Raw genomic sequence first — 27,697 nt, 5'->3', positions numbered from 1 at the left:
TCTTTTCGATGTCCGCCATGTCTCTAGCTCTCCTAGAAGATGTCGCTTCTGTGTGATTTTCAATAGTCAACTCCGCGAGGCCCGTCAGTTGCTGCATGCTTTCGTTAACTAGAACCAAAGTAGGCATAGCAGATGTCCAAATTGGCTGCTGTAATTCAGTCATGCCTCTATCTCTCGTCAGACCTCCACTCGTTTTCATACTTCTCATTAACGTCTGTTCGATCACCAAATCAGGAGAAAGTGCTGCCCAGTAGTTGTCAGTTCTCCGGATGAACAGGTATTCCTGTAACATTGTGTACTGCTCTGGATTCTCTTTCCACAACTGAAAAGTCGACTGCAGGAACAGCTAATTAGACTTCTTGCTAAGACTATGGTTGGAAGCAGCAAAATATGGAAGCATTTCTAACAATAATTGTAAATGAAGATTAAGGTGGCCAGTTCGTTCAGCTCTTAGGTTCTTTCTCAGGATTCCAAGCAGTTCCATATGCTGAAACTAAAGACGGACAGCTGTGGACTCGGATAATCGTTCTTTACACTTTGAACTATTTCATAGATAAGCTCTGCTGCTTCCGACACCTGCATTTTGTCGATGTCATCTCCTTCAAGGAGAGACTCGTACGCCGTTTTGCTCTGGTAGCATGCCATTGCCATCAAACGCTCTGTTACCCAGTTCTGATGATAAAAGGTTCGCATAAAGGGCTACCTCCAACAGACCATGGCCTCTCACTGCACGAGAGTCAGCTTCGCCTTGTAACATACTACGCCCAGTGTTAGGTGCGTATACTTGACTTATGATTTCTAAAGGTCCTTAGTCAGCTATAAGAAAGCCAATGACTCCTAGGAAACTCAGGCGTGTGTCAAATCCACCCAGGATAACACTATTATTTTTTAAAGCACTATTGGCAGGATCTGCATCGACGATACATTCGCCTTCCAGTAAAGTAGTTGGTCAAAGATAATGACTAGAGTTTCTTCCAGCTCGATTAGCGCTCTCGTTAGCATGCATAAGTGTAGAATAAACACAGGAGATATCGCTTGGGTTGTGGTTAATCTTTGGCAAAAAACGAATTTTCGAGTCCCGGATGAGGTAGCTTTTGGTGTATTGACCATATAAAGGCCGACCAGCTCATGTATGAGCTTTTGAAAAAGCCAAAGATGCGCCAGAGCGTTTCAACCTCCATTCATTGTCATAAGTGTCACCATTTTTTGTCAAGCAAACAAAAGTCCTTGGTTGCGACTTGGCGGGTTTTTGGTGAGTGTAGAATGGCATGGTGCCGATTGACTTTATCTCATCTCCACTTATTTCTTTTCTTGGCACTGAAAGCTCCGTTGCCGGAAACTCAGGTGTAGACACTTCAATAAGACCCATTCCATGGAAAGTATTCAGGCCGTCTATAGTAGCAATATCATAATTGAGGTTGTCTCCTACATACTGAAATAAATGTGCTTTCTCTTTGGACTCTTCCAACAACGTTTGATATACTGCTCCACATCTCTCAAATCTTTTTACCTCTAAGTACGAAGAGCAGAAGTCGAGATTGTGCAGTGTGTCAATTAAAAATCGCAGATCCCATTTTATTCTTTTGTCTTTCTTTTGCGGAAGTAAAAAAAACAAAAAAAACGGCACAAACATTGTATATAGCCTCGAACACGCCAGTCTTCTATCAAGTACTATGGTAGATGTCTCCACTGACTATAAAGAATGACACTAAGGAATGGAAACCGCAAACTTAGGGGGAGTGGAAGGAGATTCTGGAATACTGGTTTGAAATTAATCTGTTCGAGACTCGTATTCTAAGGTGCCATTCCTAGCTTGATAGGAAATGATGAATCAACCGACAAATGATTAAAATAACTAGTTCATGTTGGTCAACTTTCACAACCGTTTTAGGTAAGATGAGGTACTTGACCACGTAAAATCAAATTTTTAACTTCATTTTGGAATTCGCCGCCATTGATTTCATAGGAAACGACCAAATAATCCACCAGCCTCTTAATTTCAAGTTTTACCCCCCCACCCTCCGCCCTTTATGAGTGGAAATGGGCATTAGGGTACTGAAAAATTAAAATCTGAATTCATATTTGGATTCAGCATGCTTGATTTGATAGGAAACAACTATTCAAACTCCAAAATATTTATAACCCCAAAAATCGATTTCCCCCCTTATTTTCTCCCTTCAAGGGCGAATTTGGGATACTTGTGCAGGGGGGATTCGGGGAGATTTTTTTTGTGTGATTAAGCTGATTTTTCTGAACATTTTAGTGTAAAAAAAATTCTGTTGCAATTTCCCCGAGATTTGGCCATTTTTTTCCGTATCTTTCCCCCACTAATTCAAGTTTGCTCGATTATAATGAGCCCAATCTTGCCACACTACCGAACTGAGTGACTCCAGGGCTAATTATTTGCATCTTTCTGAATCTAAAGCACTTAAATATTTTTCAGGATGTTCTCTTTTTCTGATTGTCCAGAAGCAACCAATAGAACAAAACACAGAGCAACACGACCCAGTGACAATTTAAGACTTCAACAACCCAACGAAGGCGATACACACTCAACAACTACACCCGAACAGATCCAACCTATCCAGGGGGAGAGGGGGTTTGACCCCCCCCCCTGAAATGTTTGTCTGACTCATAAAAACGTAACAAATATGAGCATAAACAAATTTTTATGTGTTTTTATACCCCCCCCCCCAAAAAAAAATCCTTCTATACCCCCGCACCCCCCCCCCCCCAAAAAAAATAATTCTGGATACGGCCTTGAATGGAATATTTTTTTTTGTATTGATACCAAGCGTTTCTTTTGATTCAAATTTGCAATCATCACAAACTTGCCAGCCCTCTACTGTTCTGAGAATATTACATTGGTTTTGGTTGTTTTTTCTTGGTACTGGACAACGGTGTATGTCTACCCCATTCTTCTTTAAATACGAATATTTTATTGACTTTATAACTATTAGATTCTTTTATCTTATTATTATTTTTTTGTTGTCAAAGTCCTGTCTAATATAACGATCAATTTTGAAAATACAGAAAAGCATGCTTAATTTTGTCATTAATTTTAACCTTAAATTTTCTTTATTCCCTGCTTTTGTATAGTTCGTTTTCTACCTTTCATTCAATAGTTTTAGAGTTGTCAGTGCGAAAATCTTCATATTAATCTTAGAAATTGCCTTGAACGAAGAAAAAGTATATACTGTAGCTATAGCCATTTTAATTCTGACCAATAATTGCAATATCAGCAGGACTAAACACAAAATACATTCCCATATTGAGATTTGTCTAAAGGACGCTATGCCCTTCCAAACAAATTGTGCCATAAAATGCAGTCTATTCATGTTGTCCGTTTTTGGTCTTCTTTGGATAGGTTGCGACGGAATAATAATCTTTCCTAATGTTCACAAGCCTTAAAACGCAGCTTTTCTAAAAAACAATCTAAGTTTCAAAAGGATACCTTTACATGTTTGACCTCGGTTGCTTTTTTAGGACAACAGTAATACCCCCATATTGCAAAACATTAACGTACATAATAAGATCTGATTTTTTTTATGGTGGGTTCAAAACCAAAAGTCCATTTTAAGGCAGATTCTCCAGTGAGTTTCTAAGAGCAATCTAAGGGGACTATCCCCATCCCCTTCTGTCCTTCCATCCCCTTCTATTAAACTCCAAATATATGTAGTATAAGTCTCACTTTACTCTTCTTCAAATACAGGTCTTCTTTTAGAAACCAACCAAATGCAGTTTTATCAAGGTAGACATTAATTGGTCTTTCATTTTTGCGACCCTTGGGCAGATTACGCAAGGATAAAGAAATAAAGACAGGCATGTACATAGGAGAGACGAAGTTTTTCTACTTTTATTCTTTCTTTTTTTTCAAATTTCAAAAAAAATTGAAAAAAACTCTAAAAAAATTTCCCAATGCATGCCTCTGAAGACACAACTTTTGATTCACAAATTTCGGAAAGACTAAGCACCAGCCATAAGTGATTATTCTACACTAAAAGAAAAAGAAAGAAAAAAGTCAATTTTTAAAAAGAATTCTTCTCTTTTTAATCTTTTATTCTTGCAAGGATATTTAGGACTTATATTGCACTGGGGTCATGAGATACTCCTTCGAATGAGAAACCCTGGAAAGTGTTTTCGGATGAATTATATCATGTAAACTAGCTTTTGTTTTCACTGTAATTCTGAAAACCGTTATTCTGCGTCATCAGTTGAATGACGCTTCAAGCAGCTGACAACCCAGCGTTGGAATTAAATCTATAAAGATTTGAAAATTTATTGGAATTTCTTATATAAATTTATTAGAAAGAAGAATCTGAAGTTCTATTTTCCATATTAGCAGGGTCTTTATAAATTCAATGAGAGATGAACTGCTTCACTTCTTGAAAATGCAAGAAACCTCCATTCTAAATATAAAGCTTCGAAACTTATTCGTTAGACTTCATACTGGGAAAAAAGTAAACTTTCCTTGTTCTGATTTTCCATATCTGGTAAACCCCCAACCCACCCCCACACACTTTTTATTTCGAATTACGGATTTGTTTCCAAGTCCTGGTTCATTATCACTTATGAAGTTACCACCTATTTCTGGGAGAAGATAGAATTCTGGACATCAATTGACTAATTTTTACGCAAGTACCCCTAAATTCAACACCTATGCGCCTTAAGACTCGTAAAACTTATTTTAGGACCATAATACCAGTAGTTTTTGCATATAAATTTGTAGGACAATGGCTATGGCTGTGATTATTATATATTTAGTGCCTTATATTTTATTGCCACAAGAACTACCACTGATCTGTATTACCGTGTAAGGCCTTTGACAATAGCATTGTTTGAATAGTAACTTGGTGATAATATGTATTGAAAACCATTACAAATGTAATGTCCATAGCACCCCTGATCTTTGGATATAATATAATCAGAATTCCGAAAAAAAATTTGCTGATTGAGTCAAGTACTAATAACTAAGGGTATGTTCCAGAAGCCAATTATCCCTAACAATTATTCATTATTTGTTATCAAGGCCGTATCAAGGGGGGGGGGGGTACCCGTTTGTTTTAACCGGGGGGGGGGGGTTAAAACAATAACAAAGAACTTACTAACATTAACAATTGGCTTCTGGAATACAACAATTTTTTAATATAACAAGAATAGGGGAAACATTATAGAAATAAAATACACCAGCCTGAAGTTTTAGCAACCCTGAAATCCCCACTACTTCCCAGCCCTGACTGACGCTTCCCTAGAGACACTTGACTGATTATCTGAACAGGCTTCAAAATTAACAAAACAAAAATAGACTTAGGCAAATAATTAACGAAAATTTAAGCAAGAAAAGCGGGTTTTAATTTAATAAAGCAGTGAATAAATAACAACAAAATAAACACTTAATTAAAAAAATCTTCCGAATATTTCGGCCCCACGCCCGGGAGCCTTTCTCAACAACAAAAAAAAAAACAAAAAAAAACCCTTTTTTTCCGTTTAGAAAGGCTCTCGGACGTGGGGCCGAAATATTCGGAGTGTTTTTTAATTAAGTGTTTATTTTGTTGTTATTTATTCACAGCTTTATTAAAATTAGAACCCGTTTTTCTTGCTTACTATTTCGTAAATGGAAAAGCAGTGTGGTCTAATTAATTATTTACTAATAATTAAAGAAATAAACTTACCAGTCATTATAAAGAAAAGTGCCACCATAATAAAAGTGTATCCAAAATAAAGGAAGGAAGATGCACCCGGATCGATATTCAGTTTGGTCATATAGTAATGGATACAGTAAGCGAACAGATAAAATGCTGTAAATCCCGACGTCATAAAACTTCTCCACCACCACTGGTAGTCCTACAAAAAATGTCAAATAAGTATATTAGCTTGGACGATTTCCCTGTTATGGACCGTCTGAAAAAACAGCCGGTTTGTGGATGAGACAACACTGTTTCATTAACAATTAACGAAACAAGACCTCAATTCTCATACAGTACTTGGTTCTAGCAGCATACACTCTTATCCAATTGGACTTAAAAACCGAATTAAAACCTAAATTGGCAATCTCTACCTCATTTATATACAACATGTCCTTCTTCTGGAACAAGATGACACGAATGTAACATTTCCCTCAAAGAGGTAAGATCAAGTTCAGACACTTGAAAGCATAAAAACGTAATGATTTATGATAACCATCTTCAACGGTAGTCTTAGAAGACATCGAATAAGTACAGTTTAAGAAAATTTCGTATTCCTTATTTGTGTTTTTTCAAGCTTAAGCTTATTCTTTTTTTCGCATTTAAGAATTTTTAGCGTAACATATATTTTTACTACTGTTATTATCACTATTTTGTCTCTCTCTCTCTCTCTCTCTCTCTATATATATATATATATATATATATATATATATATATATATATATATATATATATATATATATATATATATATATATATATATATATGGATAGATATATATATGTATATATATATATATATGGATAGATATATATATATATATATATATATATATATGTATATATAAATATATAAATATAAATATATATATATATATATATATATATATATATATATATATATATATATATATATATATATATATATATATATATATATATATATATATATATATATATATATATATATCAGGGCCGTATCCAGGATTTTTGTTCAGGGGGGGGGGGGGGGTTTACTAATTGTTGACTTTTGGGGGGGGGGGGTTACTAATTTTTGACTCAGTTTTCGACTAATTTTACTGATTTTTACCTAGGTTTTACTAATTTTCGACTTATTTTCGAGTCGGTCAAAAATTTCGGGGGGGGGGGGGGGTTCAAAACCGGTCACCCCCCCCCCCTGGATACGGCCTTGATATATATATATATATATATATATATATATATATATATATATATATATATATATATATATATATATATATATATATTATTATGGCTCCACCGATATGAATTTTTGGGGTTCGATACGATACCAACATATCGGTATCACACCGATACGATACCGATATAATTTTGCCGATAAATTCCCCTCTTGGGGAATTTATTTCATAATATTAATTATGAAATAAATTTCATAATTATCCTACTACGCATCGTTCAGACTTTTCGTGCGAAATTCGTCCGACATCGAGAGCGGGATTCAGCATCCGTCACATTGGCCCAAAAATCTGGAACTCAATTCCTGCATCAGTTCGAGAATGCAGCAACAAGCGACATTTTCTAAGACTGGTGAAGAAATATCTTATGACATGCTAAGCATTTTATTCATTAGGGTTTTCTTTTTCGTTGTTGTAAAATTTAGTTAGAAAATGGCTGTGTGTTTTCGTTGGCAATATTTTCAGCGCTAAAGTATGCCACCAGGCATGTGCGCTGTTTTGTGACATTTATTTATGTACGTGTTATAAATAAAAATATTCTACTCTACTCTACTCTGAAAAAAAAAAAACTTCCCTAAAGTTTAAACCCCCATTCTCTGCCCACATTCATACTCGTATGTTTGTCCTTCATCTTTATAATTCCCTTCGGATTCTAAAAATTAGGCCGTTTACAAGAATTGTTTGATTTTCTTTACCTTTTTTTAATCAGCAGCTTCTGAGCACACAAACCAAATGACGGATATTTGCGGAAGGAAGGAAAAGAAGTCGGTTTAGTTACATAAACACAAATACGTGAAAATCTAATTGAAAGAAGTGTAAGACATTTTTTGAAATTGATTATTCAAATTCAAACTTCAATAGCGAGACTTCGAATTTTTATCATTCAGATATTAATTTGAAAATTTGAATGAGTTGTTAGTAGTAGTAGTAGTAGTAATTTATATTCATATGATATGGTCTCTTACTAACGAATCCATACTAGGCACACTGGATACAGGGTTGCAGCTAGCGGATACGGCTTTTTTTTCGAGGGGGGGGGGGTACAAAAGGATTTTTGTTTAGGGGGGATTTACAAAGAAAGACTTCAAAAAACGCATCAAAAATTTGGTTATAAGCATTTTTGTTATGTTTTTACGAGCCGGACAAACATTTCGGGGTGGGGGGGGGGGTCAAACCCCCGAACCCCTCCCCCTGGATACGGCCATGGCAGTTAGAGCTTTAAGTTTGGAGAAGGGATTTAAAGAATGTGTCGACAAAATTGTCCAGTATGCCGACAAACGTGGACAAATAAGATAAATTTCCTAGGTATATAGGTAAATTATCCAACGAGTTGGTACGTGGCAGTGACACATTGGACCCCCCCTCCCAGCATTACAACACCCCCTCTCCCCCTTGGTTTTGCCCCTGACAGGATATCATGGTTTTAACCGATTGAATCTTGGATCTTTCCTCCACGCAAGTGAACATTCATTAAACAGAAACCGTATGGTTTATTGTATTCTTTTTAGCTGCTTTGGTAGAAGATGTACGCTCTTGAAGTCACCATACATTTAGCACATTGCGGCACCAGGTGTGTATTGACAAGTATTGACAGCAAATATACTTTGACTCATCTCTGCTGCTCTCTCCACCATGGTCAGACTTAGTCGGCGCTTTAACCCCAATGACTGAACAAGCAAAATTATCTGAGGAAATCTGGTGCCATCTACCAGACAAGTTGTACATAAAAAAAATATATATATCGGCCGATAACCAATATTTCTTTCCGGATATCCAATAATGACACTGACCCTTATATCGACTCATATCAGTCGGGCTCTAATATATATATATACATTTATATATATATATATATATATATATATATATATATATATATATATATATATATATCGCCAAGACAAGCATAAAGTAAGGAAATATTATACAATTCAACGACGTTTTTTTTTCCTACAATCTAAGAAATAGCACCGACATCTAAGACAACTGTAAAGTCAAGGAAATTAAAAATATACCATTTTAGCAATTCGAAAAATAATAATAATAATAAAAGAATACGTTTACTGAAAATTCAACCAAGGAGAGTGATGGGGTGTAACAACCATTCTCCCTCCTTCCGAATAGTGCCATAACCAGAAGGATATCGAATATGAAACTTTTTATTTTAACTAGGGGTTTTATTAATTTTTTGTTTAACTAGATGATAACTAGGCTACTAACTTAGACTAGCGCTTAAGCTATAGGCGTTTCACCTGTTTAAACAAGAAGATGAAAATATCACCAGAGTAACATTTAAGAATTTTGCTTCATATAAACTAGCTTGATGCAGTCTGATAATGCAGGATTTTCGAAATTTTGATTTGCAAAATTTAGCAGTCACTTCACTGAAAAAAAGGGCTGAATTTCCGATATTTCTAACATTTACTATTTACAATCTTTTTTCTCCTTTAAATTTACCTTGCTTACCCGGGAATTAATAATAATAAAGTAAGTCAGGGGCAAATGTTTGACAATACACATTTAATGTATTTAATTTAATTAATAATTTAATGTAATATATTCAATGTATATATTAATATATAGTAATATATTTTATATTTAATATATATAGTAATATATTTTATATTTAATATATATAGTAATATATTTAATATATTTAATAATTTAATGTATTTAAAACACATTAATTTAATTTGTCAAATTACAGATTGTTACTTCTCGTTCTCAAGGAAATTATCCTTCTCAGCGCAGATTTGGATATGATTTATTTGGTACGGTTATTTCTGAACATGTAATAACCAAAATGATTCTAATCTGAACTGAATGACTGAAGTTAAATTCACTTCATTATTTAACTCGCAGCCACCGGTACGTACGCAAAATCTTTCGGATAGGGGTGGAGGTAAATAATAACAACGTTTTTTATTGACAGTTTGAAGTAAAAAGTGCCCAGAAATCCGGGCAAATGTGGAATTTCTTAAGCAGCAAAACCCGTAGTTAGCCAAAAAAGTCAAGACTCATATTGTAACGTCAACCGACTTGATTATTATTGTAACGTATCTGAAATCAACGTGAACTTAATCTAAAAGTATTTTATTTAAATATTATTTTTAATTAATTACGAAATTCACTAAATATTGGAATTTCCTTTCAAACGAGCCCTTAAAAAACTCTCTACGACATTCAGTGCCCCGTTAGCAGTGAAGAAAAAAAGGATACATCATTGCTACCCATTCAAAAAAACCGATTTTCCTTGTTGTTCAAGCCAGGGAATATAAGTTTCCTGTACAGGATTTTCAGCCATGGAGATTCCAATGGTGTACTTTTGTTTCGATACGACGCCATTTTAAGTGGTTACAGGCAAGGCCGTATTTTTTTCGGAGAAGGTTTTACTCAAAAAATTTTTTTTGCGGGGGGGGGGGGGAGGTTTACACAAACAAACCTAAAAAAAACACATACAAAATTTGTTTATGTCCATTGTTGTTACGTTTTTACTAGTCAGACAAACATTTCGGGGGGGGGGGTTCAACCCCCCCTGGATACGGCCTTGGTTACAGGCTATTTTCTGAAATTCTCATAAATTTGTTTTCGAAAGAACATTTTACTGTTAAGACTAATTAATGTGAATTGAAAGGAAACTAATCTGAATTGAAGTTTACTTACTTCAGCACATAGATGGAAATAACACAGAAGTACAGTTGTTTCTGAACAGGTAATAACCAAAATGATAAACACCAAAAAAAGGAAGCCAAACATATAATACATTTGATTTGACCTGGAAAAAATAAACAAATTTAATATTTCCCAATGAATATTAAAAAATGGGGTTACATACTGCCGTCTACCATTTTATGCTATGCTTCTTTGTGATTCTGGTTGGGTTTGTTATCACAGTTTGTAAGTGTGGAACTGAGACACAGAAATAGTATCGCATGTACCTAAACTTTGATAGTTTCTCACTGCCATAAAAAATAGTGCTTACCATATGCTCCTTTCTAAGCAGTAGCATTACAAAGTAGGCCCATCGGAAAAATAGTTTTGAGCCCTAAGAGAAGTAAGTTTTTCTTACAGCTGATCAATAATCCAGTGGCGGATCCAGGGGGGCGAGGGGCCCTCCCCCCTAACGTAGTCTAAAGTAGCATGATTTACTTAATTAACGCAAGTTTATGTTAATTAAACTTGCTCCTAACGCAAGTTTATCGGATCAACCTATTTTGCGCCCCCCCCCCTCCAAACAAATCCTGGATCCGCCCTTGCAATAATCCTTATCGGGCTGATGAAAGCATATAACAAGAATTCGATACTGAGATACACCATTTTGAAAATATTTGAGGGACAACCATTATTGTGGCACACACCAGGAGAAATCGGATCCCAGATCACCCGAAAAAAAATCTGTTAAAAAAAAATGATAAATAAAAGTTCGAATACGGATAAAATCCTTTTAACAGACAGTGTTTCACAAACAGTGGTAGAAATTCACAAAAAATACGGTCACTGCATACGTGTCACTGCATATTTGACCAAAATATCAGGTATTTTTTTGTGAATTTCTATCACCGTTTGTGAAACACTGTCTATTAAAAGGATTTTATCCCTATTTGAACTTCTATTTATCATCATGGAAAGGCAGTGTGGTCTCCGAAATTATCTACGTTAAAAAAATCCCTTGGACAAGAAGTTGGACTAATCGAACTGGACTGAGAAGTCCAGCTCAAAATGCTTAAACACGTCAGTCAAAATTTCAATAGAGTAGTTTTCTTTCAACATTTTATATTTAAACTTTCATATTATTAAAAGCGTTACGGCTTCACGAAAGACGAACAGCCCCCCCCCCCTACCCCCGGAACCGGTTAATGACGAATAAGGTTTTCCCAAATATACACAGAAGCACTCAAGCCGGCTTAAGACGAAAATCAACATCTTTCACCAGCAAGTTTCAGGCATAGTATCCCCGAATCATTGTACAATCACATATGCAAATATCATGCTAAAGTGGTAAGGCAACTCATAGTAAAATAACACAGGAAGAAGTGACACTGCGAAAATACAAATAAAAAATACAACTCAGAAAACTATCCATTATTCAAAACCCAGGGTAGATATGTATAACTAAGCTGTAATTTTCTAAACGGGCTCTACTTCAAACCAAATTCTTCAAATTTTGTCACAGATACATCCCTGAAAGTTTCATTAACATAGCTTTATCCTTACAGCTTTTTATTCAGAGTAATTAATGAAGACAGAAGAACTCATATCAGGAATGATAAAATGTTTTCAGGTTAAAATAATCACAGGTAATCAAGTATAAATGTGCTATAAATTAATTTCCCAGTCTTCACTCTTTCATACTATATGACGTACTTTCTCAAATTTTCTTCCTAGCATGCTTACTGTGAATTTTCTGGTAGGCCTTACTCACTTGGGGTTTCGGGACGTTATCTGTGTGTTATTTTTTCTAAGGACTTGCTAACAATATTTGTAAAAAAAAACATAAATATTTATAGTAACATTTTTTTTTAAAGAGTGAATAGCTTTAGCCAATAGGGCGTGAGCATTACGATTTTTAGAGGCCTCCGCCCCTTCTCCGTCCTTTGTAGAAAAGTGCACAAATCTACTATAAAAGTTTATCATTAAGAAATTTAAGATCGTTGGCTCTTACAGTACAAGCGCTACCAGGCATCAAAGCTTCAAAAGTATGGATTCCTTGGTCTATGAAACCATGAAGCCAAGTGTTGGCCGTCCTAAGTTCAGGGACCAAAATTTTCTTGGCTGTACGCTCATGCCTACCAAATTTCAAGCGGATCCTGGTACTTTTTTTTTGCCTAGGTAGATGGGGCCTAGAACTAGCCTGTGTCTGAGTACCTTCGTACGAAGGTTAGAGGAGGAGCTTACGCCATTGAAAGCCAAGCTATTTCCTGACTTAGTACACACACACACACACACAAAAAAAAAACAAAAAAAAAACGAAAATCACACAATCACTGTGCCACCCCTAGTGGTTTATCACCAGTGACTGTTCCTGCCAAATATTACTTTTTATACCATAATTCATCACTACTCTCTTGTTCATTAATTTTCGTCTCTTTTGTTACTTTGCATAAAAACCAGACAGATGCAATATGCTATTACAAATATTGCAATATATACAGTTCTTCATATGTTGACAAAAAAAAAGTATCGTCTTTATGAAATGAGTTTAAATCATTTCGAATGCAGTTTCCCAATCGCTATTTCTTACATCATTCGTAGTCAAGAATTTTATTTTCAAGTTGAATAGAATTATAGAACGCATTCACTACTATACAGCTTCAGCCTTTTGTTGCATTTTGAAATTGAAAGCCGACAGATTGTTTCTACAGCTGAATTGTAAGTTTGCAGATTTTTTTTTTCTTTTTGCTGTTTTTAGATAAGATTTTCTTAATGTTTAATACCCAATTATTGAACACCTGATAGAAAATACAATCTTCTTTCTGGAAACTTTTTACCCCCCCCCCCCCCCCAAAAAAAAACAGCCTTCGGGTGTGACAAAATTTAGCATTAGACTAAGCTATGTACAAGGTTGGGGAATTAAAGATTGAACCGGAAGTTACCCCAAAAATGTGATTCATAAATAAGTTATAAATTATTGCCTATAGGGGAGGGGGATTGGGGGCTATCATTTTTAAATGATAATACCTCATTTTTTTTTTATTGAAAGCAGGGATACCAAAAAGATAAATATTTTTTTTTTCTTTAAAGTGGAGACAGAAGAAAATGATATCAAATTCCCTGGGAAACCATTGAAATATTTTGATAGACCCAGGGCCCCCCATTAGGACTTGTTCATTGTCTCGGGTATTTTGTGATTACTCATAGGCTACTGGTCTTATCTGGCTTTTGTGTGAGCTCCCTTTTAATTCGATTCTTTGGATCTTATTGAATGCCACGGCGAATCTATGACTCAGTTTTCCAATAATTTGAGGTATATCTGAATAATTTCGACATTTTTGTTGTTGTCTTTGTACCCCTTTACTCATACCCTCAATTTTTTTCAAAGAACACTAAGCTGTTTAACGTTATTTTGCGTGTTTGTTTGAACCATATAGTGACCTTGTTAATTATTCAGTAACTTATTTTTCTAATGAAAGCTGAGACGGTATCCTATCAAGGTGGTATCCAGAGGGGGGGGGGGGGGTAGGGAGGTATTATATTTAAATGATAATAGCTCGAAATTTTATTTATTGAAAGCAGGGATCCCAAAAAGTTAATTTTTTTTTATTTAAAGCAGATACGGCATCCTATCAAGGTGGTATTAAGAGGGGGGGGGGGTATTGAGCTATCATATTTAAAAGATAATACCTCGATTTTTTTTTTAAGCAGGGGTGCCAATACTTTAATTTTTTTTTTATTTAAAGCAGAGACGGTATCCTATCAAAATGGTATCCAGAAGGGAGTTATTATATTTAAGTGATAGTACCTATATTTTTTTTTCTATTGAAAGCAGGGATGCCAAAAAGTTGGAAAGTTGACAAAATTAACAACATTTTCGTGAGTTATACTTGATACAGCACTTGCTTGGTTTTATCGTCCAAAGGGAAAGGGACATATGCGTCCAATCCGGTTTTTTTTCCTATTGATGAAACGGGTTTACTTTGAAAACATTCATTCATATCTACCAGGCAGATTCACACTAAAACGAATTGGTGTGACGAAAGTGATATCGACATCCCCACCTAACGTTGCGCTCGAGTAACAATGGCGCCTTTGGTTCACTGCCCAAGTTAAATTAAAAGGCCAGGTAATAATAAAAGCTTTCAATCTGGAAGGTTCAAGGAGGAGTCTTTGACAGTCTTATTACCTAAGGGTACTATATGTTGTAACGTTCTTACGTATCTACAGTGGTTTAGAAAATTCGATCACCCCACAAATGATTACCAAAAATATCCACAAATGTGACATTTGGAATATTATAACACTTTTTTCAAAGCTTTGAAGAAAAGCAAAATAGTCTAAATACCCCTAACTACGCTTGAAAGCTATTTAAAAAAAAAAAAAAACTTTGGAGATTTCTATGGAAATAACCATAGCAGAAGCTTTGAGCCTGGGTGGGGATCAAAGAGGAGTCTAAGTATTTGGACCACAGGCGACTTATTGTTGCGACTTTCTTAAATTTGGTAATTCTTGTGAGCATTTGGAAATCAAAGCTTAAACTCAATAACTGATACTAAGTGTCCTAACACTTTGCTTGGATTAAAAGTGACGAACTAGGATGAACATTTCAACATCTTCCGAATCTGTTGTAAATTTAAGCTGCGATTTGAGAAAGACTGATGAAAACGTTAATGTTTGCGGTCAACATTGATCGCACCGGCGGCGCACCGCCGGCGTCTTACCAGCGGCGCGGCACGTCGTGCTGTTTTTTGCCCCGCCGCCGCCCGTCTTCCCTCATCGGCGCGGCGCCGGGATCTAATATATATCTCTTACTTGACTTAAGGTTCCTGCTGGTGGTCCAGCGTAGAGAGAGATGTGACTCTTTGCCTCTGTTCCAAACGATCCTGTGAAAGTTTGATTGCTTCATACAGATCAGTACTGATCATGGAGAGGTATTGGGTAAGACTGCCCCTCCATCTAAACTAGCGTCTTCCACGTGGACACTTCCAACCATGTTGAGGAAAATCAAAATTAAAAAGTGTGCTGGCGAGTGTTTCTTCTGGCATGCGAATTAAGTGGCCAAACCACCGTAGAGTTCTTATGGCGAGCTGACGAGAGTTGGAGGGTCTGATCCGTTAATGTCAGCAACCGGGTGTTTGAGACGAAGTCGTACCCCTTCATCCCTTCGATTCGTCTTAGGAAGTTTGTTTGGGCCACATCTATGGCATCACGAACAGAAGCAGCTGTGTATTGAGAGCTGCCTCGAGTTCAACTGCAGAAGTGCATATCAGGGCAATAGCGTTCGCGAAGTCGCAATCGGCTAAGACTCTATCGCCATATTTCAGTCTGAATTGGAGCCAATTCGTGATTCGATCCATGACATAATCAATCAGCGCGTTGAAAAGTTCAGGAGCAGCAACACAGGCTTACCGTACATCAGTATCTATCTCGAATATATATATATATATATATATATATATATATATATATATATATATATATATATATATATATATATATATATATATATATATATATATAACTTCCAGGAAATAGCAAAAATTGTCTGACAAAAAATATGATTGCGATTAACTTAGTTATACTGTTGTAAAAGGACAATTTTCTATTTCTCTTTCATTACCGTCTATTTATTTATACGATTATAAAAGAACAGTTTTTCTGCACCCTTTTTTATATCTTTCAAAGGTATAGAAAATTGATGCCCAAATAAAACTTTTAAATACTGGCAATTTTTCGATCAATCTGTTAAGTGTTCAGCCAAACGCAAATGGTTCTTGTGCCTGTAGGAGAGGGGGCTTGAGAAGCGCGGTAGCTCAGATCTTGCTTGTATCATTTTTTGCTCGTTTTATAAATCGGTCAATTAATTTATTGACAAAATATTATAAAAAAAAATCATACCTCTGGCCCCACAAAGGGCTCTATGGCCTGTGTATGTAGGAGGAAATTTAGGTCTCTGTTTTTCGGTCACATTGATCTCTGTTGGTTTTAGGGTTCATCTATTATATAACTTTATTTCAGCTCGTTTTAGATTTCAATATCTCTACTCTCTTTATACTCCCTACTTCCATCCTATTCATCATCTCGTTTTGAAAACAATCGTTCCCTATCTCTACACTCCTTGTTTTCTATCCCTACTTCTTTTTCTCTTTGTGTTTGTCTATCTTTGCTTTCTCTTTCTTCGTTCCGTATTTGCGTGTTATTCACTTTCCCATTTTCAATACAATCGTTTTCTGTCCCTAAGCTCCTTATTTTCTATTTATCCTTCATTATATTTTTTGTCTATGTTTGTCTATCCTTGTATTCTCTCCCTAAGCTGCTTATTTGCATACTATTTACCTTCTCGTTTTCAAGATAGCCGTTCTCCATCCATCCACTCCATTTTTTCTATCTATACTTTTCTTCCATTCTTGCTTTCTTTCCCAAATTCCCCTATTTCCCTGCCATTCACCTTTTCGTTTTCAAGATAATCGTTTTCTGTCCCAACGCTCCTTATCCTTGATTTTTATCTATCCTTGTTATTTTTGTCTATGTTTGTTTACCCTTTTTTCTATTTCTACTTTCCCTACTTGCATGCTATTCACTATTCCATATTTCACATATTCACTATTCCCTATGCTATTCACTATTCGCACATTTCCCTATTTCCGTGCCATTCACTTTTTGTTTTCAAGAAAAAGGCGAATTCTTTCACACGATTGAGAATTCTAATTAGATCCTATTTCAGTTCATGCTTGACATAGCAATAAAAAAAGAACAAAAAGAAAACATGAATTTGAGAATGTTCATTTTTTGATAGACCCTATACAACTCTCCAGTCAATGTAAAAGACTAGCGGCATTTTTGCTTCTTTAGGCTTGCCCAACATAAAAGTTTATTTTATAGAAAGGGTCCTACAAGGCAATAGGTACACCTCTTTCTAAACAAAATGAGTATTTTTTTATGGATTTGAAATTTTTTGAATTTTTAAAGTGAGAAGAATGCACATTAACTGCAATAACTGAGAAAAACAGTCAGAACATTAATACTATTAATTTCATTAAAAGTAAACTGTTCGAATTTGAAAGAGAATATTATTAATAGACCTTCAAGTTTCAGAATCTCTAGCGAAAAATTATTACCTGGATCACATTAAAAAAAAACCTTTAATTCTTTTTCTTAATCAAATATCAAAACTAACATTATATTTAGCTTAGAACAATAATCCTAGATTCATGGAAAAAGAAAAAAACGTCTCACCAAATAGAATTAAGAATGAAGAAAAGTTGTATGAAAATACATCCAAATGGCAAAATTCCGCCCATAATGATCCCGGGCAAGGGCTTGGTGTAAAAGCTTTGCTCCGGTATTTGCCTTGGTATTTGATTTGTCCTCACTGGATGCTCAATTCCCTAAAGAGAAGAATGAAACTGAAAATAGGGAATATATAACTAACGATATCGGCTGATAAAATACTTTATTTCTCCTTACAAAAAAAAAGAAAAAAAAAGAAGTTATCAGCTTTTTAATAGACATGGGAATTTCAAAGAGCATGAAACTACGTTATCAATGATCCAAATCAAATGTTTTTATTTATATTCAATGACCTATATACAGTGGCGTCGTTTGGGGGTGGCAAGGGGGGGGGGGCCCGTTGCCCCCCCCCCCAAAAAAAAAAAATTGGAAAAAAGATTTGATATAGCCCATACCCCTTGACTCTCTCGATGTGGAACTTTTTTGCCCCCTCAATAAAAATGCTGGAGCTACGCCCCTGTCTATATACATCTATATCTATAATAACAAATAATGCAGTAAGACACTGGCCAAGAGCAGTTGGCATGAAGAATTTTTGTCAGGGTAAAAATTATAATTTAACACAAAAGAGAGAGCAGAAGCCTCCTTTACAAAAAAAAAAAAAAAAAAAAAAAAAAAAAAAAAAAAAACATAATTTGGCAGAGAATACCGAAAGGATAAAAGGGAGAACGAAAAAAGGAGAATCATATGAAATAATAAAAGAAGAGGCTATTCAATTACACTTTGTGAATTAATAAGATGGCTTGAAAAAAAAGTTATTGACTGAGTGAATTGTATTTGAAACTGTTATTCAATAATTAAAAAATAACAAACGAGCTAGAACACACTCCTATTTCATTTCGCCATCATTATCAATCTCATAAATGGTACTATAGGGTTTGCAAAGAAAATAGACCTGACGAAATATTCTAATTTACATTAAAAATCAGTAGTAATTTTAAGGAAGAGGTTTATAAAAAGGACAAAAATACTCCAGGAAAAAGGGAGAAGAAGTATATAACAATTAATTAAAGATTATGAATAAGATTTTTGAAAAAGGGGAAGTACCTAACGATTTTAGGAAAACCTTAATTAAGCCACTTTACAAAAAAGGTGATAAAAGTGAGTGTGGTAATTATCGAGGCACGGGGGTTACTTGGGAGGATCTTTCCATGGAGGAAGTTTTCATGGGGGAAGGGACATTGCTATAAAGGGGGCACGGGATTTCCCATCATTACTTTAAAAAAAAACGATCAGAAATTAAATAAAAAGACAAGGGGAAGGGACATAGCTATAAAGGCGGCACCGGATTTCCCAGCATTATTAAAAAAAAAACACCAGAAATTAAATAAAAAAACAAGTTTTTCAACTGAAAGTAAAGAGCACTTCAAAACTTAAACGAACAGAAATAAGTGAGGATATCATTGGCTTCGCCTCCTTAGTCATTACTTTGCTCTTTATGCTAAAGTTTTTTTTGTGCTTTCAGCAGATCTATTTATTGAAATTAGCGACCTTTTGGAACAATTGGTTATTTTTACAGAACTGGAAAAAAATTGTGCTATGTACGAGAATAACACTACTGCGGTTACGGTAGGAAATGAGGTTAGCAGCTGGTTTTGTATTAAATCAGGAGTTAAGCAGGATTGTGTTCTATCCCCCTTTATATGGCTTATTTTGATGGAATTTGTCTTAAGGAGCACAGGAAAGGCAATGGGAGACCACGGAATCAAATGGGGAGGAAAAAGTGTCCTTGGCTCAGATTATGCTGATGATTTAAGCATCCTAGAGGAAAGTGTGAGCAAAATGAATGAACTTTTAGAGGTTTTGCGAGTTCAAGGTGCTAGAATAGGTTTGAAAATTAATGTTAAGAAGACTAAGTCACTAAGGATAGGAAAACATGCGAACGTGTCTGATGCATCCTGTTGTAGTTGTATTTCAGGAATGCAATAATAAAAAAAACAGACTAATAGTTGTTTTTCGTTGTTATAATTTAACTGAGACGATGGTAGTAATGTAACTGATAAATGCTACTAACTTTATCAGTCTCTATTTCGTTTTGTATATTAAATTAATTTGTCTCTAAGTGGATGTTCTCGACAAAAAGTGAATATGAAAAAGTGACGTTGGGTAATGAAAAGATTGATCAAGTGGGCAGCTTCACTTACCTTGGTAGTATTATTAGTAAAGATGGTGGGAGCAGTGAAGATGTTAAAAGTAGAATAGCCAAGGCTCAGGGTGTTTTTTCACAATTAAAAAAGTTTGGAAGAATAGAAGGTAAGTCTGCAAACCAAGATTAGAATATTAGAAGCTACAGTGATGACAGTGGTCAAATATGGCTCTGAAGCATGGACGCTCCGAAAAGCGGATGAAGATTTGCTAGATGTTTTCCAGAGAAATTGCTTAAGGATTGTTCTGGGTACCCAGCTGACTGACCGTGTTTGAAACAATAGGCTGTACGAAAAATGTGGTTCAATACCGCTCTCTAAGGCTATAATCAAAGAAAGGTTGAAGTGGCTAGGGCACGTTGTGCGGATGAAGGATGACAGATTGCCAAAGATAGTCCCTTTCGGCCAACCGTCTAGGGCTAAACGGAAAGCAGGTCGTCCTCATCTTGGGTGAGAAGATGTCATTAAGAAATATTTATAGGAAATGGGAACTTCATGAGAGGGTGTAAAAAGAGAGGCTTTAAATAGATTAGGATGGAGGAGGAGAGTGCGTAGCTGTGTTGGCCTCAGGTGGCTTGGTGCTGCGGTGAGTTGTTAGCAGTAGTAGTAAAATAATTTCATATAAAAATTAATAAATATATAATTTAATATCTTAATATAAAAGGATTATATTGCTAAATAGAAGCGCTTATATCAATTTTAATTTTATAAGAGATCACACTATGGAAAAGAAATTATTCATTCAATTTGTGAGTTAATAATCACTAGAATTTGTATGGCTACAATCAACATTTTTCTATTGTTAAACATAAGTCTTACCCTTTTCCTGAATCCAAAGAAAGCGCCAACAAAAGTAAGAGGCAGTGAAATTCCAAACCAGAGGGCCAAAAGTGCAACAAGTGTTGGAAAAGGGACAGTAGCTGAGCTTGAGTTGGCCCATAGCACAATATTCAATAAGAAGAATATAGAGAAAATAAAGCTAAAAGGAAAGAGCCAGTAATTAGTCAAAAGAGTTATATAATTAAAGTGGAAAATTAATGTATAGGTATATAACTAGACAGTGGACGATGACAGTGTTGAATTGACAATGGACAGTTATAAAATTAATAGAGGTATATATATATATATATATATATATATATATATATATATATATATATATATATATATATATATATATATATATATATATATATATATATATATATATATATATATATATATATATATATATATATGTATACATATATGTATATGTATACATACATACATATATATATATATATATATATATATATATATATATATATATATATATATATATATATATATATATATATATATATATAACTGTCTCTATAAAATTTCCCCCGCAAAATTTTTTCCCTCGAATAAGTCTCCAAGATATCTGGGAGCCGTGGTGCATCCCCACAAAAATGCTATTCCTTACAAAAGTGATATTTCTTAATTTCTCCAAACTTAGCAATTACTCAGAAAATGTTCCCGATCATCACCATACTCCCCATAAAGGAGGCAATATTGAAAATATACAATACTGAAAAAAGAGTCCGATTCGGAAAATGAGAACACAAACACTTTTCGACCTCATTCTTATTGATGACACTGGAACTTAATTCCACGTCAACTAAAAGCTCGCATTGATAAAACATATGTAATTTTTTTTTAAATAGAAACTTCAAGGAAAAGGCTTTAGCGACTAAACACACCTTGCAAGGCCTTTTTTGTTATCAATTCTAAGGCGAAATGACTGGCATATTGTCATCAATTAAAGGAATTGACACGCTTGAACGATCAAATGGCAGCTCCGACCCCAGTTCGATTTAGATTTTGAGTAAGGTTTTGGTTCCGATTTGGAGTTGTTAAACACTTTTACAAAACAATGAATACATTTTTTCAGATGTGAATTCTTTCCATTTTTTTCTTTTGCTGCGTAGCGTTTTTTATCCCTTTACTTTATTTCCTTGTATAGTTTAGCCATTTTATTCTAGTTTATAGTTTTATTTTCCGTTGGTAAAGGCTAACGGACGCGAATCCGAGACATTCGGCTATTTCTAGTGTAACCTACGCATTTTCTGACCGTCTTAATTTAAAGTTTTATCCTTTATTTGTATTTTGTCATTTCGTTCTTTTCTAATATTTTTTTTTTTGCAAAGGCAGTGAGGTTTGAGAAATTCAGTGTATAAAAATCTATGTCATATCTTTCATAGAATAATACCCTCGAAATATGTCAGTAAGCTTTCCAAGCCTATGGGCACTCATGTCTAAGATCCCTTTGAATCAATAATGTGAAGCTATTTTGTCGAAAATAATAAAATGTTCACCTAAAAATGTTTCTATGTGAAGCAACTGAAATTCAGGGCCCTGCCAAGAAACACGGTTTAGGTGAGTACGAAAAGACTGTCGTAAACCTACCTAAAATCATACCACCTACAATCACGTAGTATATATCTGCAGGTAATAAGAAGAAATATAGTTTATATCCTAGGCAGGGCAATTAAGTAAGATCTTAAATCCACCGGCCAATTCGTAAAAAAGGTGAATTATATTAAATCTGCAAGATAACTGATCAATCATATTGGACAGGGGGATGCGGGGGGTGAACTTCCTCCGTAGGCCTCTGATTGCATTTTTAATATTTGTAAACAATGAACTTCCAGTTGAATGAGGATAGCAAGCAGTAATTATCTTTTCGATTTTTCAACGAAAATGCCAAAAAAGGTATTTTTTTTCAAAATCCAGGGGAGGGAACAATAGCCCCCCCCCCCTACCCCCATTGGTGCCCCCACGTAAAATCCACCTCCTGAATCATCTGACCTTCATTCAAATCACAAGGAAGTAAAGAAATATAATAAATACCCTGGACAGAGCATGGAAGTAAGAAGCACGTTCATCTTCCACCTTTCTCCTCCAAAGGATTTATAAATTCTTGCTGACACATAGCCAGCTGGAGTGCCCATACAAACAAACAGTACCATTGCACAAGTCATCAATGCACCTCGATTTGCAGGCGATAAAAATCCAAGACAAGCAAACACTGAAAGACAAAATTAAAATTATAAGCAACAAAAGCAACGTTTTTCCCTCAGATTAAGATGTTAAGCTTTAGCTTCTAATCTTCTACAAATCAAACAGTTCGTGGTAACGAACTGTAAGTAAGGAGCGGCACAGCTCAATAGTAACCGAAACTCTAAAAAATGGAATTTTGAAACCAATATCTGCATCAAAAGAATCAGATATGCTCATGTCAAATATATAAGTTTCATCAAGTTTAGTCCTACCCATCAAAAGTTACGCGCCTGAGAAAATTTGCCTTATTTTCGAAATAAGGGGGAAACATCCCCTAAACAGTTATAGAACTTTAATGAAAATCCCACCATCAGATTCAGCAATCTCAGCTCCTAAGTTTCAAGCTCCTAATCTGCAAAAATGTGGAATTTTGTATTTTTTGCCAGGAGAAAGATCCCCGATATATGTTTTTTTCCAGGGGTGATCGTATCGACCCAGTGGTCCTAGAAAATCCCGGGAGGGCTCATTCGAACGGAAATTAAAAGTTCTAGTGTCCTATTTAAGTGACCAAAAAAATGGAGGGCAACTAAGCCCCCTCCCACGCTCATTTTTTCCCCAAAGTCACCCAATCAAAGTTTTGAGATATCCATCTTGTTCAGTATGGTCGAAAAATACATTAATTATCTTTGAGGATGACTTAATCCCCATAGTCCCCGGGGGAAGGTCTGCAAGTTATGAACTTTGCCCAATGTTTACATATAGTATTGGTTATTGGGAAGTATACAGAAGTTTTCAGGGGGGACTTTTCTGGTAGTTGGGGGGATGGGTCGGGTGTTATTTGGAAGGATTGAGAAAGTTTTCATGGGGTAAGGGACATTGCTATGAAGGGGGCGCCGGATTTCCCAGCATTATTTAAAAAAACAATCAGAAATTAAATAAAAACAACAACAATTTTTTTCAATTGAAAGTAAGGAGCAACATTAAACTTAAAACCAACAGAAATTATTACGTATATGATTGGGTTCGCCCCCTAGTCATTATCTTGCTCTTTACGCTAAAGTTTTTTTTTTGTACTTTTATCAAAGCTATTCCTTCTAATTAACGGTCTTTGTGATTAAGGGGTCATTCTAAAAGAATTGGAACAAAATTTGAACTTTAGCTCAAAGAGCGAGGTATTGACTACGGGGCGAATCCCCTAATATACGTAATAAAACTTTACGAATATAGAAGATCGTGACGTAAGTTAATTCGTAAGTTACGTCAGATCAAAATTTCGAGAAAGCCATTTAGCCGAAAAAAAGTAAAATTAATATGCAAATTTCGTTTTAATTATTCATCTACGGTGAGCCAAAATCAAAGCTGCATTAATTCGAAAACGTTCAGAAATTAAATAAAAAAAACAAGTTTTTTATAACTGAAAGTAAGGAGTGACATTAAAACTTAAACGAACAGAAATTATTCCGGATATGAAAGGGACTGTCCCCTCATCAACGCCTCGCTCTTTACGCCAAAGTTTGACTCTGTCTAACAACTTTATTTTTTAAAACAATAAAAAACATTAGCGCAAAGAGCGAGGCGTTGAGGAGGGGACAGTCCCTTTCATATACGGAACATTCTGTTGGTTTTAAGTTTTAATGTGGCTCCTTACTTTCAGTTAAAAAAAGTTGTTTTTTTTTTTATTTAATATTACTTCAGGACCATACTTAAACGAAGAAAAAAGGATGAAATAAATCAAAGAAATACCAGACAAAAAAATTCCTCAGATGAGGATTCTCCAGAACACGGACAAAACTAAAACAGAACCAAATTCAAATGTTTAGTATTTGCGTCAAATATGCATTGAACAGAAATTATTCCGGAGATGAAAGGGACTGTCCCCTCCTCAACACCTCGCTCTGTACGCCAAAGATTGACTCTGTCTAACAACTTTATTTTTTAAAACAATAAAAAACTTTAGCGCAAAGAGCGAGGCGTTGAGGAGGGGACAGCCCCTTTCATATACGGAACATTCTGTTGTTTTTAAGTTTTAATGTTGCTCCTTACTTTCAGTTAAAAAAAGTTTTTTTTTTTTTATTTAATATTACTTCAGGACCATACTTAAACGAAGAAAAAAGGATGAAATAAATCAAAGAAATACCAGACAAAAAATTCCTCAGATGAGGATTCTCCAGAACACGGACAAAACTAAAACAGAACCAAATTCAAATGTTTAGTATTTGCGTCAAATATACATTGGCTGTCTTCAGCTGAAGACAGAAACAAAACAAATCTTAAGAGCCTTTCACCTTTCCTCGACAAGGTCAGGTCTAATATACTGCTTGTTTTATATTTTTTTAAGTATAATTTTATTTTTTAGATGAATGAACTTATAATTAAATATCGATATAAACATAATTGTATAATATTATACAAATACAAAATCTAGTTAATATGACCATTGCTTTTTATACATTGATAACAAATCTTCTAAACAGAAGTTTTCTAAGAAAACGAAAGAGGGATATTACGATCAGAAATTACTATAAATAAATAAATGAAACCCAAAAATACATAAATTAAAATGAGTAATCAAGTTCCTGATTATTATAACAATGTTAAAAAAGTTTTTCGTTTTGATCATAACTCTGAGAAAACAAAAATAGCTAAAATTTTCCAGAATTTTTGTGTATATAAGTGTGTATTGTTTTCAGTAAAGCGCCGATGACATTCGTCACAACGACACTCAAACTTGACAAAGAAAAGTGCCCAGCTCTCCGTAAAAGGCACAATCGTCTTTAGTATTTTTAACCTATGCACGATCATGATTCCCTCTGTCTTTGCTCCCAGCTTCTTTAGTAAAACCTTCAATAGGTTTGTCTTGCTAAATTTATCTACTAAAAAGTAGATCTCTGGGCCGCATCACTAGGGGCTCGTAAGAGGTTAGTTACAGTCCTTCAGTCCTTTCGTTGCAGTGGTCAGTTTTTACTGTTAAAAGTCACAACCAATTCTCGGTGTGTTTCCTTACCCAGATTCTTGCCCCATAAATTTCATGCGGACTAGGGTGTTTTCGTTGTAAGCCTGGGTATATCACCATTTTCATGTCCCATTGACCCAAGGTATTTGCTCTATAAGTTTCAAACCAATCGGAAAAAAACTTGCCTACCTTCCCGCTGAAAGTTTAGGAATAGGGGCTGGTGCTGGAGGGACGCAGGCCAACTTTATGCCTCTATTTATGAATTTTTGCTACTTAGACTTGGATTGTTTTTGCTCCAACTCAATTCTTAGGTCGTTTTTGCACCAAGTGTGGATTTAGTTCCTATTTACACCGAATCAAGATTTAGCTTCTTTATGAAAATTCTGCAATATCTTGCCTGCCCCGTTCTTTGCACAACAGTGAATACGATTAAGCTCATTTAATTTAATAACTTAACATCTTATTTTTTTAATTTAATAACTTAACACCTTCTTTTATAAAAAGAAGAAACTTGTAGATCTGATTACATTTTAGAATCCAGCATAAAAGCTGCATTAGGAAACTGTAGCATTTTTTTATATTATTTAAAACACTTGTACATAGCAAAAAAAAAAAAAAAAAAAAAAAAAAAAAAAAAAAAAAAAAAACTAGCAAAACAAACGTTGGAAAATTATTCCATGAAAACTGCGACTGTGCAAAAGCTGCAACTTTCATTTTGAAATTCAGTATAAGCCACTAGATCACAAGCACAATGAAACTTTCTTGAAACAAAAATCACACTTGTCAGTTTCATTTTCGCTTTATTTATAAATCTTTTTATATTCCCGTGGTGACGGACTGTATGAGAGGGTTTTACATTACCATTCCTAATGATTTGTCGTCTTCTGTAAAAATTCATAAAACCTCTCGAAAGAGTTTACGAAGGACTTGATTCGTAACACCCCAGCAAGGCTGTCCTTAGTGGCAGCAATTCGAACACAGGACTTTGTAAAATACTCCTGCTTAGCCCAGTTCCGCCAGGGAGAAGCTAGGTAATTTATGGAAGACTTGCAACCCAAAAACCAACTAGGGTATCTTAAGTGACTAGAAAGAACCCCATAGGATCTGCGATGACCTTGAATCTTTGCAGAAACGAGCTGTTAACATAATCGTTGGTAACAGAAGTGACGACTACAACAAACTCTTGCAAGAACTGAACCTTGAATCTCTCAGCGACAGACGATTATCACTGATCATGTCCCTCGGCAAGTCACTGCTATCTTCGCCCCATCACAGACTGATCCTCCCACCTGATGCTCATGTTAACCAAAGAACCAGATCCCAGTCGAAGCTACAACCCCCGGTCTGCAGGACCAACCGCTACAAAAACACGTTTGTCCCTTTTTCGCAGAAGCATACAACAAGACTTAGTGTTATTTGAATTCACGTGTTAGTGTTCTTATAGTGTTATTTGTATTTTTTTTTTTTCATATTGTTGTAAAGATGACATAAATTAGCCATGGCTACGCTGTTCGATCTTAATAAACCTATGTCTATGTCTATATATTGTTTGAATCAATTGGTCCTAAAGAAATTTTCTACTCTCAATATACATTTAAGTTTCCTAAAACTTAATAAGCCCAATCTTGCCACACAACCGTTCTAAGCGACATTGGCAAAAGTTATTTTGACAAATAGTGATTTTGACATAAGTAATGCAGAGAGGGTTTTTGACAAATCAGTGACCAAA

At 35.1% G+C, this 27,697-nt stretch overlaps 1 protein-coding gene across 1 annotated transcript in view; it reads right to left on the bottom strand.

Moving 5' to 3' along the window:
* TM9SF2 (transmembrane 9 superfamily protein member 2) overlaps positions 1-27,697 on the bottom strand; it is a 105,173-nt gene that overhangs the window by 7,359 nt on the left and 70,117 nt on the right. The window contains exons 10-14 of the mRNA XM_089104254.1: positions 22,866-23,043; positions 20,808-20,967; positions 17,791-17,942; positions 10,564-10,675; positions 5,673-5,844 (exon numbers count right to left, since the gene is read on the bottom strand). Coding sequence (XP_088960380.1) covers positions 5,673-5,844; positions 10,564-10,675; positions 17,791-17,942; positions 20,808-20,967; positions 22,866-23,043 — 774 coding nt within the window. The remainder of the gene's footprint in view (positions 1-5,672; positions 5,845-10,563; positions 10,676-17,790; positions 17,943-20,807; positions 20,968-22,865; positions 23,044-27,697) is intronic.

Source organism: Artemia sp. Qi Xiang Cuo, chromosome 18 (assembly GCF_049724085.1).
Source record: "Artemia sp. Qi Xiang Cuo chromosome 18, ASM4972408v1, whole genome shotgun sequence".
Taxonomy (NCBI): domain Eukaryota; kingdom Metazoa; phylum Arthropoda; class Branchiopoda; order Anostraca; family Artemiidae; genus Artemia; species Artemia sp. Qi Xiang Cuo.
This window is presented reverse-complemented; position numbering and strand designations above follow the sequence as displayed.